This window comes from Dunckerocampus dactyliophorus, chromosome 6 (genome assembly GCF_027744805.1).
Source record: "Dunckerocampus dactyliophorus isolate RoL2022-P2 chromosome 6, RoL_Ddac_1.1, whole genome shotgun sequence".
NCBI classification, from domain to species: Eukaryota; Metazoa; Chordata; class Actinopteri; order Syngnathiformes; family Syngnathidae; genus Dunckerocampus; species Dunckerocampus dactyliophorus.
Genome location: NC_072824.1, coordinates 12,800,985 through 12,823,182, shown reverse-complemented (window position 1 = coordinate 12,823,182; position 22,198 = coordinate 12,800,985). Strand labels below are relative to the sequence as shown.

At 40.6% G+C, this 22,198-nt stretch overlaps 1 protein-coding gene across 4 annotated transcripts in view; it reads left to right on the top strand.

Annotated features, from left to right (window-relative positions):
• Positions 1-22,198, top strand: part of septin9b (septin 9b) — a 100,778-nt gene that overhangs the window by 40,465 nt on the left and 38,115 nt on the right. For all 4 annotated transcript variants that reach the window (XM_054778889.1, XM_054778890.1, XM_054778888.1 and 1 more), the window contains exon 2: positions 4,567-5,250. In XM_054778889.1, coding sequence (XP_054634864.1) covers positions 4,567-5,250 — 684 coding nt within the window. The remainder of the gene's footprint in view (positions 1-4,566; positions 5,251-22,198) is intronic.

Genomic DNA, 22,198 nt, shown 5'->3' with positions numbered 1-22,198 from the left:
CCTGTTGTGTGCTCTTATTTTGTAGTTACTTCCTTTTCTGTTCTGTTCAGTTTTACCTTCTGTTCCAACACACCTGCCTCTCCTTTGTATTGCATGATTTGTGTTCACATGCCTGTCAAGTGCTGGATCCTGGCTGCTGCTTTACAAGTTTCATGTCTCATGTTTGCATCTTGGGGTTGTCAGCAGCCTAAAATACATGTTGTTTTTAGTGACTAGCATTTTATATTGTTGTGACAGCACTAGCTGTGATGCTAATTACTCTTCAGAGTTGTGCACATGTTGTATACACTTTGCAGCATACTAAACAATGATATTTAGGTCAAGACACAATCATGTAACATCAAATATCACACAGGTTTCACTTTCACATTGGAATTGAATTTGTTTTTATTCATTTTAGGTGAGTAGTATGTTAGCATTTTGTATTGTTATGATAACACTAGCTTTGATGCTAATATTAGTCTTTACCCAGATTTCACAGGGACAATGGCATCCATTTTTTCATTAATATTTTGGTCATAAGTGTTTAACATTTTGTACTGATATGATAGCACTAGCTATGATGCTAACATTACTCTTCAGAGTACATGTACAAACTCTGCAGCATACTAAATGCCGATATTTAACTCAAGACACAACCATGTAAACAGCAAATACCACCGAGGTTTCATTGTCACGCTGGAATGTAATTAGCTTTCATTAGGGCTGTCAAAAATAGCGCATTAACAGAGGTAATTAATTTAATGAATTGCGTTAAAAGTTTTGTGTAATTAACGCATGCGCACCATGCCAAGCCACCCCTCTTTGTTGTGACGGCACACACAGTCTAAAGCTCTTTTATAACTTTATTCTGACCTGAACACATCAACAGCAGTGCAATTCCAACACCATATGTGTATCTTCTACTTACAAACACATCCCTAGTCCTCCTCGGAACGACACTTTCTTACTGTCACAATACAACAGCGAGGTGCATTCAGGGACACGCACAACAATGTCTTTATAATGCATGTACGTGAGGTGTAAATGAACAGAAAAACAAAGAAAAACAGTAAGTGGACATTCCTATCACTGATTATCGTAACTCATACTGCAGAAGTCCATTTTTCTGCATGGACTTATGCTCAGAAATTCCAGAAAACACATCTACACTCAAAACACTGAATTCAACTTAAACAATTCTGTGATGTCTTTGAACGTAACCCATTATGGCTCATGATAGCACGGTTAAAGTGTGATTCAAATGTTCTGCTACTATTAAAGAGACTGGTGTTTTACATTTTCCGACATGTGTGGTTTTAGCATGATTTAAATTTTCTGTTCATTTGGAGCTGTTAACAGATGCAAATATAAAAAATGGTGTCCTGTCATTCATCTTTTTGTTAAAAAAACACAGTAAAAAGGGTACACATAGTTGCAAATGGTGATTAATCGTGATTAATTAATTTTCTAAACTGTGATTAATTTGATTAAAATGTTTTATCATTTAACAGACCTAGTTTTCATACATTTTAGGTGAGTATTATGTTAGCATTTTGTATTGTAGTCTTCGCCCAAGTTTCATATGACAGTAGCATCCATGTTTTCTTCATATTTATGTGGCTAGCACATTCATATTTTATGTTGCTATGACAACAATAACTTTGATGCTAACATACTGTCTCAAATTGTATACATGTTGTACAAACTTGGCAGCATACTAAATGCTGATATTAAGTTCAAGATACAAACATATAACAACAAATGCCACCCACGTTTCATGACACACTGCTTTCTAATCTCATTTTTGACAGACTTTATTGTCTCCCATCCAAATATTAACCAGGCCCGACCCTGCTTAGCCTCTGAGCTCGAACGAGATCGGCATTCTCAGGGTAGTATGGCTGCAGGCAATTTATATTTGGCGAGTAGTATGTTAGCATTTTGTATTGTTATGATAGCAGCAGCTTTGATGCTAATGAAACAATAATGTAACAACAAATGCCACCAAAGTTTTACTGTGTGGCAATATAATAATTTTATTTTATTAACATTTAGGTGACTAGTGCATTTTACCATGAGACATAAAGCTAACATTACAGTTCTGAGCTACGTGCTCCTCGTGCAAACTATGCCTGACGTTAAAATGTTCATTTCAAGACATATGTTGTAATATATTTTAACAGTGTAGCTGTCAAAATGATTATGTACACTAACACAGTTGAAAGGTAACCACGCAACACTACAAGTATATTACATCTTTATTCATGTGGTGCAAATAGGCCTCGGGATTGAATTGTTTTGTCAGCGGGTAAATGGTATGAAATGAGAATGGACGCTGGAATGAGGTGTCTTATAGCAATAAATGAGATTAGTGGTTAACTTTGCACAGAGGGCATAGCTGTATTGTGCTCACCCTTTTGGGTGGACTTGCTTAAAAATAAACACTAATATATTCCCGTAACTAGGCTCCAGCATACCCCCGCGACCCTAATGAGGATAAGCGGCATAGAAAACGGATGGATGGATGGATGGATATTCCCGTACCATAGATGCTAACGTTACACAATCTAGCTACATAGGAAGACATATACGTACATAGTCAGAAGAACCACAGGCCACAAACTAATGATATAATCAACATTTTGGATGAAATATGTTTTTAAGGGAGTGTATGAAAGGACTAGCTAGTGTGTCATTATATTCCCAGCTTCTGGCCACTGGCATGACACATCACTCATGCTGATTCTTCCCAGGGGGAGGTCCCATCCCTCACTATCATCATCTTGTACAGTGCGTCTATTTTCTCCTGTCACGACTAACCTCGAGGAAGGATGTGCTTCTCTCTGTATACGCTCGTGTTGCTCTCTGGACAGTGAGCAATTCTTGGCCCCAATTGTGTGCAAACATAAAATGCCTCACAAGCTTTTGCAATAAACTCCATATTTGAATGCATTACAGTAGATGTAGCATTGAGGTCACGACAAAACAACTTATGAAGTTCCTGCAACACACCGCTGCGGGTGATAGGAGTTTTGACAAATCCTTTTATGGGCATCCAGCACTCCAAACTAAAGCACTTTATGAACTTTATTTAATGTTTTATGTGCTTCTCAACTGTGTGTTATTGATAGCGAGATATGCTTATTTTGGTTAAAGGACCCATATTATACTTTTATTTTTTATGTTAAATATGTCTCAGAGGTCCCATAATAGTGTATTTGAAGTGTGTTGAAAATCTAGCCTTGATGCTGGATATTAGACAGTTTAAAGGTGATTTGTGTAAGCCCTACTGGGAACACGTTGTTTGGCGTGTCTGTAGCTTTAATGCTAATGAGCTGTGTTTGTCCACTGTGTGGCGCCAAGAAATGCGATGTTTTCACTCTTTACATATACACTACAACTCTGCACTTGCACTTGCAGTGGTGTGAACAAGTGTTTGATTTTGGCTCTCACTGTGTTTCGCTGGAGTCCTAAAGCTTTGGAAATGGCTTCATGACCTTTTCCAGACAGATACTGTAGATCTCAATTATTCTCAGTTATGTTTTAACATGGGGGGGCAATCACTTTCTCACACAGGGCCGTGTAGGTTTGGATTTTTTTCTCCCTTAATAATAAAAAGTATCACTTAAAAACTGCATTTTGTGTTGAGTTATGTTGTCATTGTTTATGTTGTCATTGTTGTCATATTTAAATTTATTTGATGAGCTGAAACCTTTATGTGTGACGAACATGCAAAAAAAATAAGGAACCAGGGGACACACACCTTCTCACACTACTGTAGATGCCATATATCACGTACGACAATGTAGTGTTAAGGAGTGGGGGAAGACACCAACGTTAGCAACATCAGCATAGTTAGCATAGCTACAGGTACGTGAGCTACGGTGCTTTACAGTCACAGTCACATTTCCACAGTAACATCATGCCAGGTTCATCCATCCGTTTTCTATGCCGCTTATCCTCACTAGGGTCGTGGGTGTGCTGGAGACTGTCCCAGGTGACTTCGGGCGAGAGGTGGGGTACACCCTGGCCTGGTCGCCAGTCAATCACAGGGCACATCTGGACAAACAACCGTTCACACTCACATTCAATGAACAATTTAGACCTAACATGCATGTTTTTTGGAATGTGGGAGTACCTGGAGAACATGCAAACTCAACATGCACACAGAGATGCCCAACGGAGATTCGAACACAGATCTTCCTGATCTCCTGACTGTGTGGCCACCGTGTGGCTAGCCTATTCACTGAAGAAAAATAAAATGATCAAACTTAAAGCTCCCATGTCTGTGGCTGACCAACAGATTGTTGGAAGTGTGCTAGGCTTTATTTTAATATGTGTAGCGAAGCCCCTTTTTTTAAGGTGTCTTCTGTGAAGTGGTGGGCCTATCACAGAGCTCATCTTGCTAGGGGCGGGTCAGACGTCATAAAAACCCGGAACCTCTGTGAAAAATATTTGTTCTCACTAAATTAAAAAGACAATTTTGCATAATATGGACTTTCCAATGCAACAGACTGCATTAATTAGTGCCCTTACATGTTGTATATTTTGGAGTAATGTGCCGTCTTTGTCTTTCCCATGCAGCGCTGAAGAGGTCCTTTGAGGTTGAAGATGTGGACACTTCAGCTCACTCTTCTCCCGGCTCCCGTCGCACAACCAACTCCCCCCACCGCAACGCCATGTCCCCCACCAGCATCTACTACCGTGACCTGGGAACGGCAGCCCCAGTTACCAACAACAACAACCTCAACTACACCCAGCCTCGCTCCATTATGGGCGGAGGAGGCTCCAAGACCCCCGAGCCTGTGCCACGCCGCTCAGAGCTTTCCATCGATATTTCCTCTTCATCCAGCAAGCAAGTGGACAATGCCACAAGCCCCGCCTCCACACGCTTTGTAACCAACAGCGCCCTGAAGCGCCCAGAGGTCCTCGGCCACTCGAGGACTCCTGAATTGAGCCACAAGAGGGAGGTCACTTTTGCCAAGACACCGACAGACTCCCCAGGGACACGTCGAAATGAAGGCAGCAGCAACACCAACGGGACCAGTCGGACCCCGGAGCACAGTCACAACCGCAAGCTTGAGTCCGCCAGTCCTGGAGATGTTCGCAAACCTGAAATCAGCATCACGAGGGCTCCGGTGGAAAACAACGGCCACCACGCACCAGTGCACCACCCACACCATCCGAATCCTCACCACAATACCATCGTCACTACCTTCCGATGCGCCTCACCAAACCACGCTGGACGCAAATCCCCCAACCCTGACCGTAAGTACAACTTCAGTCGTAGTCTTCTCATAGCAAGTTTTTTGAATGACTAGTATTTTGCACAACACAGCTGCATAAGGACCGAGTTGTAATACGGGTAAGGAGCAAATTGCTCAGCCAGCATTGATATCGCTGATGACTTCATTGTAAACGACAGTACGGCAAGTGTAGTACTCAAGAGTTTCACAGCTGAGTTGCTGACTAGCGCAGCCAACTTTCTAAAGTGCATGCAGAGGTAGATAAAGCTGCAGAATGATGACCACCCGTCATTGTACTGCAAATGCAGCTACTGCCAAATAGTAAAAACTACATGAGGAGGTTGCCTTTAGCCACAGCTGTTGATGCCAATATTTTTGGACCCAGCACTAATTGGAGAGCCTGAGGTTGCGTTTGTAGACCATGTCCCTGATGACGATAGGTGACGCAGTGGTTAATTGATAGCGACATTTATTGCCACATTTACCATAAATTCAAAATGTAGCGAAGCACTGGAGTTGCTGCGGTTTTTATTTTGACGAAGCCTTGATTCATAGCGGTTCGTTTTCCCATCCTTAATGGCAACATAGGTATGTCATCTGTGTAAATAATGACATCCTTTGACATAATCTCCCTCAGTTGTTTGCGCCACTTTTCAGAGAAGAGGCACTCAATTGTGAATTTTAGTTTATCACTTCAAGGAGGACAGCTTTTGTAAAAAAGCAGGCTTCGCTACACATCTTAAAATAAAGCTTGGAGCTCTGCCAACTGTCCGTCAGTCAGCCACAGACATGGGCGTTGTAAGTTTTGTTTTTCTTCAGCGAATAAGCTAACCTAGCGTGTTGTTGCTGTCAAATGTGATTACAATTTTCACTACTCGATACCAGAAACGTGATCCGCTCTGCGCATGTGTGAGGCCTGCGTCACTCTCTTCGCTAGTAATTTTTACGACAGACCTTCTGCAACGTGACGCGTCGTAATATATGTGTGTGTATATATATATATATTTATATATACAGTACATATATTATGGCTCTCAAACAATTAAAATATTTTATCGTGATTAATCACATTTTGTCCAAAGTAAGTCGTAATTAATCAATTAAAAGTATATTTACTATAGACATAGCCAGCAGCAAAGGAAAAATAAAATACAATTACATAAATAAATACAGATGCAATAAACAAATATAAGACAAAAGAAAGTTCCGTGATAGTTGACTGTAAGCTGAGTGCAAACATGTATTCGTTTGCGTACCTGAGGCAGCACTTTTCTTCTAAATGGAGAAATACCATCCATCCATCCGAGCAAATAGTTTGTGTTTTTTTTTTTTCAGTGCCCCCAAAAAATAATATAGACAACCAGGAAAAGAGGGCTGCTAATTTCTCCACTTTGCACCATGGATATGATATTAGAAAAAAAAGGTAGATTATGTTGTCATTTCTTGAATCTAAATAACATTTTTTGGGGGCGGGGTAATGATGTACAGTATATTGCTCATGCGATGTAAAAAACGCGTTGACGCTTGTACGACGGGTAACTGACAAAAAATAGGTCCGCTGACGGTGTGGTTTGCACATGTGTAGTACAAATTGGATTGCCCGATGTGTGACTCACGAAAAATAGGTCGACAAGCTGGATAGAGACGCATTTTGCATTGTGTTTCCGGTATGGATCGAGTAGTGACAGTAATACTACAGTGACAGTAACACTGTAGCTCACATCGCTATGCTAGTGTTTTTAATGTTGCTATTTGTGTCCTCCTGTCCCAAACCTTAATGTTTCGTTTTGGTGTGTGATATATGGCATCTATTACATTGGACAAGTGCAGTGTTACAGTGTTTATGTAAAGTTCACAAGTTCACAATAGCGCTTCTTAGAGCCGCACACGCTGTTGGAGACAAACATAGCTCATTAGCATTAAAGCTACGGACACACGAAACAGCGTGTTCCCAGTAGGGATTACTAGCATGGTTAAACTGTTTAAATTCCAGCATCAAGGCTATATTTTGGGCAACACAAAATTGGTAAAAAATAGGATAATATGGGACCTTACAATGGATCACATCTATCATTAACAACCTTAAATACCCTTTTTTTGTCTGGCCAGGAGGGATTCAAGCTTTTCATCTGGGGCTGTAGGAAAATTTAAACCCCATTGGATGCAAACCTATTACCACATTTTCCATGACTTCTTATGCAGACTCTGATTCTGTCAGTTTTTTATTTTTTTTTACTTGCATGTTCACTGTTTCCCGCTCCTTTTCCAATCACGCCACCACAACAGCGTCACATTTTTGACCAAGGAACAGCAGTAATGGGAACAGCAACGAGTTGCCTAATGATTGTGGTGCCTGCAGATACCACAGTAACACAAACTGGCATGTCCTTTTCCTTTCAACTGTCTTATTTATGGTAATCCATGAACCATTATGCCCGCTCGTAATGCGGTGCTGATATGTTATGAAAGCTTAACCTTGCGGATTACTGTTATTGTTATACTTTAAATGCTGGTGATGAATGCCTGTGTTGTCATACTACTATTAGCTGCTCTGCCAAGTATTTTATAATTAGCTGCTGCAGTACCGTAAGGGTGATGGTGATGGCCCTTTGCCTGTTTATTGCCATCATTCCGTATGATGGGTTGTGTAACCGGGATGTTGGAAGCTATATGTTTTTTAAAGACCCTACAATAACCAGAATGCACTGGGCCTGTTGCCTTCCAACATCACTTCCAGCCCTGTACACTGTCGTTAGTAACTGTTGCTATTGACATGACAAAATGACATACACTGTTTATTTGAATATAATACCCTCAAATATAAAGACACGTAGCTGTTTGATACACGTCTTGCTTTAATTTCTTCAAGCTTCTCTGATTGGTTTTAGTGGTTTTAGGTTGTTAAGAATGCCTAGATACCACTTTCCAGTGTCACCACAAACATCAGTCTCTGCTGTTAGTGATACCCTTTTCTCCGACTAAGCCTTTATTTGTCTGGATTCACTTAGCTCAGCATAGACATTTAATGAACATCATACTGTAACTATGAAACAAATGTTTTCACTCCCCCTAAAGCAGGAAATATATCACCCACTGCACGACTTAATCATGCAACTTTGATGCTTCTTCTTTGGCGGAGTTTGTTGTCAGAGCTAATCACATCTTGAAGCAATTGAGGCAAAATGGAGTGCGCTACTTGGCTGCAACCAGGGGAGGCGCTGTTGATTCAGTCTGAAGAAGTTTGCTGTCCAAAGAAGCACTACATGACGTCCTGTATGCGACACTGAGCTTCATCCACGCAGACCTGCGCAATTGCATAACTCATCTTGGCAACATTATTCAGCTCCACTGGCATTTAACAGGAGTTTAGAACATTCGGGGGGATTTTGCCATTACATTTTGAATGATGTTATAAAAATAACAATAAATGCATTCAGGCCATGTCCACAGATACATGCCGATCTGCCGACATATATGAATTTTTCATACATGGCACGCATTTTGGATCCTTACTTACGGTACTGACTTATATGCTTCACTCTCCAGGTGTGCATTTTGTTGCAATTTGCAGGTTTCAGGTTTAAGTTCAGTCTCTGTGTGTAAAGTGAAAACATTTTCAAGCTGTGGCAACGTGGACCATAAAAGCTATGATTAGTAAGCTTGTAGTACTTTATTTTATGTTATATGCAGCAATCCCATGTTTGTCGCAGTTAATTGACTCGACTGTAATAAGTGAATTTTGTAGTTAAAGCATAGAAAACCTGTTTATGACCTTCTAAGTGTGTTTCTTAACATTATTAGAGCCATCTAGACATGAAATAACAACGCTATAGTCACGTTTACACTCATATTACCCAGTATAGTACACATAATAACTGAAAATTAGCCATTTACAACACTCGTGTGTGTTGCTGTGAATGTGTTCCTGCAGCCTGGACAGGAAGTGTCGCTGGAGGTTCGGAGTTCAATTTTAGCTTGCCGTGTGTTACCGCCGCAACAGCAGATCGTGTTAGGGATTATTGTGCCTGTTATGAGATCATCCAAACCTGCAACAAAAGCCCGTTGTTCCAATGATCAAGTCTGGTGCTCGTGTGTCGCACCGAACATGACAGTAACATTACTGACACCTAGTGACCAGTGTGGAATACTACACATCATCACAACATCTTTGAATGTGTCTTCTGAGTGCCTTTAGTTCATTTAGCTATTTTTTTGATAATCAGTGGCTAATTTAGGCAAAACCTGCATAAAATTTGCTTCAATATGCATATTTTTTTACTAATAATAGGCTTTTTTAGATGCTGGAATAAGTTTGTGGTGCTTCACTTCAAAGTCACTTGTTCCGCGTCTGTGGGCGCAAACCCAAGCTAGTTCTAAACCACTGACCATACTATTCCTTTCTTGGGAACAAACCTCTCACTCTCATTAGCGGTAGTGGTAGCCATGCTGTTGCTACTGTGCATCTCTGTTAAAGGCACAACTGACGGGGGCGACCACGGCAAAATGTGCGCTGTAACAAAAGCCGAAAACACAGAAAATATTACAATGACTCCATAAATCTGTAGGCCATACCTACCACACCTGGTAGCAACATACATACATATGTTAACCTTTTTTCTATTACGTCACCCCCTCTTCTGACCATTTCATTCCGCTAAGAGGAAATGACATCAGGCGTCCCTGACATGCTCAAACACACACCCCATACAGGCTCATGCTTCCTTCCTTCCGGGTTATGTCAGCCTGATTGTTTCCCTGCCTGTGAGAGCACTTCCTCTCTCGGGGGTCATGTGATCCAAGTTAGTCACCTTCCGAAAGACACAGCACAGCGTGGTCCGATCAAAGTGTCACGTACAAAATACTGGGAAGTTAGTGTCAAAGGTCAGTCTGAAACGGGCTGTGGACACGAACATTTCAGCTCAGGCGTTTTAGACGTTGTGCCAAGTTATCACACAATTACTTGTGTGTCATCGCGCCCAGCTCAGGCAACATCAAAAACTTAGTGTATGATGCTGTTGGATGCATGTGGAAGTGATGTGCTGACCACCCGCCTCACTTCAGGCTGCAGACATGCTGATGACTATCTTGTCTGCGTGTGTGTATTCAACATTTTATCTTGACAGACCGGCCTGGTGTTCATCAATCCGTCAAACAAGGTTTAATCTCACATCTTTACAAACATCTCTCTCATGTAGCGCTGCTGTAAACCGCTAGTGATAATCACGTGATAGACGGAGCACAGGGCTGCATGTCGCTTTGGTCCTCATGAGTAGGACTGTCATCACAAGAATTTAGGAGGATTCGGTGAGCGATGATAAACCTGTAATTAGTGGAATACTAACATATTTGGGGTTACTTGAATGTTATAAAAATATAATGACCTCGTACTAACCCTGTCACCACCGCCGCTTTGAAATAGCGGTGAAATATTGAGTTTGTGCAATAAGTTACAGTCATTTTAGGGATTCCTTTAGTTTTGTATTTTTATTTTTGCACATGTTGAACTGGAACCGAAACACGGCGCTCACTTTGCTAGAGCATCAACTCAAACGTAGTATTTTTTTTAATGATTTGTGAAGTTGTAATGATGACAGTGCTTGAAGATATGGAAGATGGACATCACATTAACTAGACTGCGTCATTCTGTGCTCATTAGAGGATGATTTAAATTGTTGAAATACCGACCGCCATATTATCATGCAGCTGCAGCAATGTTCATTGTTTATGGGGCTACTTTTATTTATTTATTGAATATACTTCATTTTATGCTTGGGAAAATCATATTGCATTCTAAAATAATAATACAGTAATAATCAGTATATATATTTTTAGTTATTTGGTCATTTTCATTTTTTTCTTTCAGGAAAAAAGCCCAGAAATGGCCCATCAATTGGCCATGTATTAAAATGTCACTTTTGCAATGTTTTGTTTAAACAATAGTACAAGCTCATCTGAAATATAAGTACAGTATATGTGAAGTATGGATTTCTACATTTTTAAAAAAGATTATACATTATACAAATAATCCGTTCCGAGAACGTTTACGTTATAGGGATTTTACGTTATACGAAGCGTAAAATACATGTAAATAGCCTAATCCGTTCCAAGATCTTCCCAAACTCACCCCTTTCGCCCTTCAAAATATTCAAAGTCAAAATATAAGAAAACGTTAGCATAAACATAGTAGAGTAACATTCCAATATTAAATAAGGTAATAAATAAGATTCCTGTAAATGAATCAAACTGAAAAACAAAAACAATCAACTAGTTTAAGGGCGACTACGAAGAGGAAGGGAGGTTGAAGGGAGAAGCCTGTCTCTCACACAAACTCACGTACGTGCTGTATAAGTCAGCCAATGAGATGAGAGCGTAGGCGGTGCCCCGATAATCAGCCAATGAGAGTATGAAGCGTCAGAAGGCGTCACCAAGTGTACTCTGTTAGTCATGGAAAAGGTTTCCCTCTCTCTGTCGCGCGAGCTATTCAAATCGAATTTCTGAACTTGCACTGACTTGACGCTTTACGTATGGAATTTCTTACGTAACACGATGCAACAACTTCACATAAATTCTTTACGTTCAGTGGAATTTACGTAAAAAGAGGTTTACGTTATGCGAGGTACTACTGTACTCTGGTATTGAAGTTTAAAATCAGAGATCTAAAAAAAAAAAGAAAATAGTTAACGGAAATAAAATAAAATAAAAGAATAATAATAAGTAGTAAAAAAAAAAAAAAAAAAAAGACAAATTTGAGGTACATTCCAGAATCACGTGACCATTCTGAGGATGCTGGGACTGAGCACTCAAAACTGTTAGGTATGAAAATCTAACTCTGGTCTGAAACAAGAATTGTTTAGAATATAAACTATCTTGGTTTTGGCTCAGTTGCATAGCTGAAATATGTCCTAATGTTGGCCAAAAACGTTATCTAGTGCTAGATTTGTTTTCCTAATTGCAGCAGTCAAGCAAAGACTCCTCCTTGCTTTGACCTTTTTTGATAATGAGGGGGAGGGGCCATCGGAAAGAGTTTCTGCCTGCCTGAGGGTTACGGAAGGGCACGTGCACAAACACACACTTGTTGGCCTCGGATTGTTTAGTTGTGTTGTTCTCGTTGTTTCTTCCTTTCATTGAGACGCAAGCATTCGCCTTCAGGCACAGACACACTGAGGGTCAACATGCTCCGACTGTAATGACGCGACTTGTTGCCATCTTGTCACAATAGCAACAGTTCTGGAAGGTGATCAGGTTTCTCACTGAAGTCAGCACACACATTGAGACACAATCTCAGGAAGTTAGACTATATTACCATGTAACTTTCACAAGGATTCTGAATTTCGATGCTCTTTAAACTCTGATTTCTTCAGGTATGGACCCGGTTTTTCTCTAGAAAATAATAGAAAGAGAAAGAGAAATAATCTGACTCTGTCATGAATATCGTAAACATGCCATTACCTGTACAGGCAGTGTTTTAAGTCGCATTTCAACACTCAACTATTATACAATGGTAAAAAATAAGTTAGTCACTGTAAAGTATGAAAACGTAAAAACAAATAGTCTTGGCTTTATAGACGAATGTCTATCTCATTTATTATTCATTATCTTGTCTTGTAAGACTTGTAAAACAACCTGAACAGTCCAGTTCAATTCAGTGCCCTGAGAATACAATGCCCTGAATGAATGAGAATATTCACAGACTTAACCACTGTAGAATGTAATAACGTTCTATTTGAACTTTGATAACAAACAGCAATACCCAAGTTGACTGATTTTTCTATGTACATAAAAAGCGTACCTCTCAAATACTGCTCTCAAATCTGTCTAAATCTGTGTTAGTGAGCATTCATCATTCGTGATTCATAATCTATCCACCTCACAGGTGTGGCATATCCAGATGCTGATGGGACAGCATGATTATTGCACAGATGTGCCTTAGGTTAGCCACGATAAAAGTCCGCTCGAAAATGTGCAGTTTAACTGTATTGGGGATGGGGGGAGGTCCAAAAAACCTGTCAATATCTGGTGTGACCACCATTTGCCTCAAACACCGTATAGGCAGAACCAGAGCATCCCAAACATGCTTGCTGTCTTCAAAATGCCAGCATTAAAATGCACCTGGCTGCACGGTGGCTGAGTGGTTAGCATGTTGGCCACACAGTCAGGAGATCTCCGTTGGGCATCTCCGTGTGGAGTTTGCATGTTTTCTCTGGTTTTGTACTCCGGTTTCCTCCCACATTCCAAAAACATGCATGTTAGGTTAATTGGAGACTCTAAATTGTCCATAGGTATGAATGTGAGTGTGAATGGTTGTTTGTCTATATTGTATGTGCCCTGGCGACCAGTCCAGGGTTTACCCCGCCTCTCGTCCGAAGTCAGCTGGGATAGGCTCAGCATACTTGTGACCCTAATGAGGAGAAGCGGTATAGAAAATACAAGTAGATGGATGGAAAATGCACCTGTGTTTGTTGTCCATAACATACATGCCTACGTGCCATAACCCCACTGCCTCCATGGGCCACTCCATCCACAACACAAGTGCATTTCACAGTATCGATGTAATTTTCAATGCGCAGAGATACTGTGACGAGAGCCCGAGGCCAATTGTTGTGTCATTCATCAGCAAGCATCACCTCATATTGCAGCATGATAATGCACCCCATGTCTCAGGGATCGCTACTCAATTCCTGGAAGCTGAAAGCATCCCAGTACTTGCATGGCCAACATACTCACGCAGCATGTTTGGGATGCTCTGGATCGGTTTTTAGGATATTTGAGGCAAATGGTGGTCACAGCAAATACAGACTGGTTTGCGGCACCCTCCGGAATACCCCCAATACAGCTAAACTGTAAAACCTTTTGTGCACATAAACATTTTTCAGCTCAGCTCATGAAAAATGGGAGCAAAAACAAGAGGGTTGTTTAGATTTTTGTTGAGTGCAAGTATTGAGAAAAAGCTAAATGCAAGCAGAGCAGAGTTAATCCTCTGATGCTGTCTGAATTGGGCAACTTTTGTGTGATTATAATGCATGATTTTCCTGAAAATATGGGTGAAATTCTGAATTGTTCAACCTCCACTGGTTCCATATTGGACTTTTTTGCCATGATATGCTGGGATGCGTCACCATTATTCACTGTTGATGAGGGAATTACAATATTGAACATGGTTTAGTTGCATTTGATATACAATGACAAAAAAATGCTGTAAAAAAGGGGACATTGGTTGCTTAAAATCTTGTGTAGCAGCTGGTGTGTGGGGTATGTTCTTGTTGCAATGGATTAATGACAATTCAGTTTGATGAACGATGAAATATTTGGCTATGCTGGCTTTGCTGTCAAATTAGAAAAAAAAACAGTTCGCCAGCAGACTGTTGGCATCTGTCTTTTGAGGTCAAACACGTCCTGTAGTCAAACTCGCGGCAGCTGTCACATGTCAAGTGCGCTTTCCAAACACACCACCAGGAGGCAGTATGTGACAGATAAACACTGTTAAACAACAACATTAACCAATTTACACTCATTTCATCGTCATAACTGAAAGTGTTGAATGTATTACAAGGAGAATAATTTATTGAAAGACTGTTGAGACACACACACACACACACACTGACATACACTCAGGGTTTCCCTCTAGCCCACGTGAGGCATTCGGAAGTTGAAGTTTACATAGAGCATCTGGGTGAAGTCAAGGGTTAAATAAGTTTCCCACCACTGCTGAAAGACGTTTGTCCCTTTTACACATTTTGCCAAATGCCTAAGTGAACCCCTTCCCGCACTTTATTTAGCTTTCGCTGTCAAACCGACACTCATTTATCAATTTACATGTACGGTATGTCAAAGTCACACACACGTGCACCGACACGTTGAAAATTACCTGATCGTAGTTTGTCTTTTTTGAAGAGATTTTTCATGAGACAAATAATGCAATCAAGCCTTGCCCATAACTGGAAGAAACATACAAAATTGTAAGGCCATTAAAGTTTCATTTGTCAAAATGTGGTAGTATTTACTTTCACTGAATGGAAACGACAACAAAATAACACATGGGCATTTCAGTGTCATAACTCCATGTCTTTAACTGGAATGGCGTGCAAAGCAATAAAGTTTAATTGCTCTTAGGAAAGTTTATTTGTGGTCAAACCCTCTCTGCAAATGATGTTTGGCCCCTAATGTTGCCTGAGAGAAGACATGCTGGACAGACAGTAATTGCCATAAGTGTGTGTGTGTCTGTGTGTGTGTGTGTGTGTGTGTGGACAGGCAGGCAGATGGTCAGTTGCACCGCAGTGCGGCCATCTGCTGACTTGTGCCTAGATGAAGGGGCAGCAGAGGGATTCATGGTCGTGTTTGTGTGAAGTGAGCATATGCTGGAAATCCCAAATTAGGAAGGTGCATTTGTGTCTCTAATGCCTGTTTATTTACACCCGCCACAGCATCCTACATTTATGTGCTGTAGCCAGAGCTGCCCCTCCCTAAACGCAGAACAGGCATTCTCAGCAAATGCGCAATTAATGCGTATTGCTGCTGTAAGACATAGAGAACCAAGTCAGCCTGAGGCCACAATCATTGGCAGCATGCAGCACAATAAGAGAATAAATTGCACAACTTGTGTAATGGTACTGTTGTTGCCTTTTAAGGCAGTGAGCGGGTTTTGTTTTTTTATTCTGTTAATTTCTTAGTTTGCACTAAAAATAATGTATTGAACAAATTGTTTCCCATGTATTCGTATTACTCCAAAGCATGCATCTAACTAAAGTTCAAGTCAAATAGTATAACAACAGTTGGCTGCAGCTTTGGACTACACTGACACCGGTGCAACCTTAGTGTAGGTTGTTGTTGAAGTGACATTGAGGTGCAGTTTCAGTACCACCTACTCTGTTTCCAGCGATGTAGATGTGAAATTAAACTGTGCAGACTATGTCTTGATCATTATTTTTCCACATACACACAGAGAAATATGTACGAAACACTCAAAAACAACATCTGTCCAAAAAGCACAGCCGTCCCTCGCAATATCGCTCGCTCTAACGCTCGCCAACTGGTTAGCTCGATAGCTTACAAGCTTGTTAGCTTGCTAGCTAGCAGCTGTCTCAAATGCCTGCAGCATAAGAGTTGCGCAATGTGTTGTAAACAATGAATAGAAGTGTAAAGGTGACTGCAGGCGTGTTATTTCATGTCTACAGGGCCCTAATAATGTTAAAAACGGTATTTAGAAAGTCAGAAACAGGATTTCTATACTCTATGAAAATATTTTATTGATTAACTTTGAATCCTATAGCGCGGAAATCCATTTATCGCGGTTGGGTCTGGAACCAATTAACCACTATCAACACAGATGTTGCCTAATCACTTAGGACAGCTTCTAGAAGGTGCCAGGAGACTTCAGGTAAGGAGCCGCTTGACAAAAATAAAGCAAAATATATTTTCAAACCGACTAAGTTAATTTTAGGTGTATTTAAAGGAAAAGTGAACTGATTCCTCGTTTCAGCATTGAGGGAGTAAAAACAGTTTAAGGTAGACGGGAAGCGGAACAGGTCCGAGCCATATTTTGTTCTCTGAGGGGAGGTCACACCATGGATCCATCATGCATGTGCCTTATAGGAAGACTGTTAATGGTTTTTTTTTTTTTTTTAATTTAAATTTTTTTTTTTACATAAAAAGACTGTTAATGTTTAATGTCACTCCTGATTCTTACTTTGAGTTCCAATAATTCCTGCAACTTGACAGTTTAGATCAGCCAAGCAAACCGTGTGCTCATTGACTCCTCATTTGAGTATTGCTTTGCAGTCTTAACTTGGCATTCATTGGATCAGATTTACAGCTATTTAGGATGGGACTGTTGGCTTTGTGGTTTACATGAAAATGATACAAGACTTTGTAGTCGTGAGGTTATGCTTTTGAATCAATTTTTTCCTCAAACTTGATGCGAAAAAGTGCTGGCATGAACAGCAGGATGAACTCAGGAGTTAAGGGACTGGACACTTTTCTGCCCAACTGACTCTTCACTGATCATTGAACAGCCAGGGTCTTGCATGCACATCCCTAATGACGGCACGCTTGTGGTGTAGTTGTTCTGGGTTTGTTCAAGGAGCATCATCAGTAAGATGATATCTGCCTTTGGACATGGACGGTTTTGAGCATCAGAAGTGGGTCACTGGGGATGGTCCTTAAAGACATGTAGACTTTCTCCTCTCCGCAACCAAAGCCTCAACAAATCCCCCAGAAGGCTGATCCCCTGGAGTCTATTGTGTTTACCCTTCATCAGGGAAAGAATTCACTGCAGAACATCAGAAATAGCGAGGACACAGTGGCTTACACACATCACTGTCAGTCCAGCCAGCAGCTGTCGTGGAGATATCTGGAGGTATTATCACATTTGTGGCAAACAAAAGTAGAGGTGCAATGGAGGCAGTAGAGACGGTGTCATCTTGCAGTGAGACGAACCAAGAAACAGAAAGCCTCTGTGAGTACTTGCTTGTCTGAGAAACTTTCTACGATAGCAAAAAAAAATAGTACAGTACTTGAGGAAGTGTATCTAGGTATGGCCTTGGTGCTAATTCTTAGTTTAAAAGACAGCCCAGCTGGGAAAGCTTTGGTGGGTTTAAAGGAGAGGGCGAAATTCTCCTAAAAACAAACAGTCAGGCCACAAAGACTGCCTTGTATTCTCTCTGAGGTCATTTTTGTAAAAACATATATTTTTGTCTTTTAATGGAGCAAGCAAAACCAAGTGAGAAAGACTGAGTTGCTCTAACCTTCTGATTAAATGCTCGGGGTGAGGTCGAAAGTGCATGGTTGTTGCCATTGTCTTTGTTGTGCATTGTACCCTCAGGGAAAATGCATGGTTGGAGACAACAGCAATGTAACCCAACTGGGGTTGACCAATTTTTTATGATTCTTTAGTACAGTACTGTGCAAAAGCATTAGGCCACCACCAGATTAAATGTTTTTAAGGACTTTTTCATAGCAGTCATTTTGACACAGTAAAACAGTAAATAGATGGATATACTGTATAGCTAAGAATTATCTAGATTCCAATAAAATATCAAACTGGGGTGGCACATGGACCAAGGAATAATTCATTACATTTTGGTGAGGATCTGGACAAAGGTGTGTTATTACGGTACTACAGTCTGAGTCACTATGGTGTCAAAGGAACGGTCCATCCCCAAGAATCATAATGGTACCACCATCTGTTTGTCATCATCCATGAACCCAGGAAGTAGCCTGATAACTACCAGATGGACAAACAGCAATTCAGCCTTGGTGGAGGTCTACGCTCTGCTAAGAGACATCCAGTTATAATTGGTTATTAACGTATTGCTAAAGCTTGGTGTCCCAAGACTTTTGCGTAGTGCTGTATATCTCTACTGTTATGGATTTCTCGTATCATTAAAGCTGCACATAGAATACTCCCTGCAGACTGGAATCTGATTAAAATCTTAAATTGAACAGACATGCCTCGACATGTATGGTATATGTTTACTCCTTGCTACAAATAGTGGGCTGTTAGTCAAGTTGACATCCACCTGTTTGTAAGTGCTGTGTTGTAAATCAGAAGCTTCATCCCGAATGACTTGTCCGCTATGTCTGTAACAATACCGTAATGTTATGATCTGCTCAATATAAAGTTGTCTGGTACAGTTCCCCTCCATCAAGTAGTCTGTCCCTTCAACAGAACAATCAGGTTTTAATTATAAGGTGAGTTCAAATGAAAGTGGGAACTGCTTTTTATGACATTAAATCAATAAAATTGTAGATAGAGAGCAGGGATGGCTGTGCGAGTAAACCTCACTCCCTAATGTCTGAGCTGCACGAGTTGACAGCTCAGGCTATTAGCTTGTCGGTTAGCACTGTTCGACTCTCATCAGTGGACACCGGTTCGATCCCCGGGAACCATTCGGGTTACGAAGATACCGCTACGCAACTAAATCCAATGTATTCGTACCATGCTACTTTTTTGTACACAGCCTTTGACTTTAATCAATGTGGGAACTGTAGGTGCAAATGTGAGTGTGAATGTTTTTTCATTTGAGTCATTTGGGGTAGACTCCAGCATTTCTGTTATCCACAACCGGATAAGCGGCCTAGATGATTGATGGCTCGATGAATGAACTGACATAAAAAGGCAAGCCAATTCCACACCATACTGTGATGTAAACTGCGTTGTTGAAGTGTTTGGCAGGTAAAAGTGCTTGAAGCCATGGAAATGCGTGAAGAGGCCACTTTTGAGGCGATGAGATAAACCATCCCCACTCCTCACTCACATGCTGTCTCCATTTGCACCACGGGGGAGCACCGCAGCCTCAGCGAAAAAACACAACAGGAAGTCTCTGACAGACGCTGCTATCTTCCCTGGAGATATGCATGCCATGCCAGATGTTCCTCCTCTTTCCTCCATCTCCATTTCTTTTCCTCACCCTTTCCGACCTTTCCCACCAGCTCCGCCTACTTCTTCTTTTTTTCACCCCGCTACATCCGCCACCCCAGGAAGTGTCATCGTGTCGCTCATGGAGGTGACTCTTTTAATCAGCTCCATGTGTGCTCTGCTCTGGTTGGCTCTCAGCGAAAAGTCCCGACCTCTGGGCCAGCCCTGGAGTCTCATGGCATCAATGCATATTACTCTTTCTGCATGCCAATAATTCTTACTTTGCACAGCAAGGAGAGAGCAGATTACTTCATTTTAAAAACATCTGACTCCTGGTTGACATTTGTCGATGGAAAATGGAGAGCCATCGCTCCACACCATCTGTGAGTGCTTTTCTCCTCTGTATGCCTCTCAAGGTTAACCCAGCTTGCATTCAAATTCAATTTATTTACCATAAATTAGTTCAAAGCTATGCTTTTTAGGCTCTTACTAGGACTAATAAAATAACTCTGACACGTTTGATCTTCGTTCCCACAAGGAAATAACAAGGTCAAACCCTAGTGGTCACGAGTTTCATACTAATAACACATCAACACTAATAATTGTTTCATGTGAGCTGAAATGGAAAATATTCTCCCTGATAAAAGCAGGATGTACTGTGGGAATGTATATTTTACTGCCAGGGGGGTTCAGTGTCACCAGACATCAAAAGTTTCTTTGACCCCCATCACAGTCACAGAAGAGTCTCAATTGTCATAAGTTTTGGCTTTTATAAACCACCTCAAATGAATAGGATACAGATTAATAAAAGGAACAGCCATTAACAGTACCGTATATTAAATACGTTCACGCTCAGGGGGATGCTTTGCCAGGCCTTGATTTGCTGCTTGTTTGAGGGTCTTGCTGCAAGAAGCATGCTCTATTGGCTTGAGATCGGGCCAGTGTAATTTGCTTGCCTTCAAGAAGTCTTGATTTGTTTGGCATAGTACTGTACAGTCATGAAAAAAATGATTAGACCACATAAGATTTTCAGTTTCTTGTTCATTTTAATGCCTGACACAACTAAAGGTACCTTTGTTTGGACGAATACAACAATGGAAACAAAAATAGCTCATAAGAGTTCCATTTTTGGCAGTACAATGAGATAGCTTGTCATATAAGAATTGAAGTGATTTTGGTTATTATCAAGAAAACCATGGAAGTTGCTAGATATCAGCTCTTAAATGAAACTCTTGAATGAGCTATATTTGTTATCATCATTATATTTGTCCAAACAAATGTACCTTTAGTTGTACCAGGCATTAAAATGGATCAATAAACTGCAGAAAGAAGGGTGGTCTAATAAGTGGTCCATGACTGTATGTTTAGGGCCTTTGTCCATCTGCACTGTTTTGTTGCATTTGACCGAATATGAGCATTGAGTCAGTTTAGCCCTAATGTAAGCGACACGCTGGTGCTCATGTAATGGTGGTCACCCACACAATCTGGCCCTGCACCCGCTAGGGCTTGAACCTGGGTCCACCGATCTCCACTAAATGAGAGTTGAGCAGCACTAGCCAACAAGCTAAAAGCCTGAGCTGTCAACTCGTCGTCCAGCGTAGCTCTTTAAGCCTCCAGGAAGTGAGGTTTACCAACATGCTTTCACGCAGCCACACTCTCACAACATGAGAAGTGTCCTAGTTAGTTGACTCATACTCTATTATTAACCAGTGGTTCCCAACCACTATGTTGCGACACATTAGTGTGCCATGAGAGGTCATCAGGTTTGCCGGGGTCAGAAAATGATTATTTATTATATAATGTGTCTTTGTTCACCTATCTATGCCAGTAGTGCATAGTGCCATACAGAACAAATGAATGGCAGAAAGTACTTAAAGTAATTACTCTGTGTATCCACCTGTTGTCATTCATACCACAGAATAAGTCGTGGCAAGCTTTAGTGGTTGGCCATGATATTTTTATCATGTAAAATACAGTATATGTGCCTTGACTCAGTAAAGGTCAGGAAACACTGTTACAAACAACTTAAGTGAATAATCAAAACCAGTGATTTTCAACTGGTGGGTCGGGGCCCAAAAGTGGATGGGCTGCGGTCAAAACATTACTTTAATTATTTAATATAGTTATTTAGTTTTTATGTTGAAATTAAAAAAACATTTTGTTAGATTTGTATCTTTGTCCTTGATATATACTATATACGATATATATACTAATTCTTGGTTAAATATCAGAATACGTATGTAATGCGATTTTCATATTTAAATGTATTTACAGTAGATGTATTTGTATGTATCTAGTTAACCTGTTACTCATTTCCTCGTAAAAATGTGCTCTAAAATGCACTTTGCACATATTATGTGTATTGCTAAATAAGGAAATAGGCTATTATTTAGAAAACAAAACTTATCGCCTGTTTTGACTTCATAAAAATCAGTCACTAATTACAAAACCATGGGAAGATGTGGGTCCCAGATTGAGAGCAGTTGAGCACCCCTGATCTAAATTGAATATAGCACACAGCAATGATTGATAGCATCGATAAAATGCACTCACAGGCCACAACCGTACACCTACACAATCTAATGAGATGCAATACAAAAGCTGTATTAACAACATC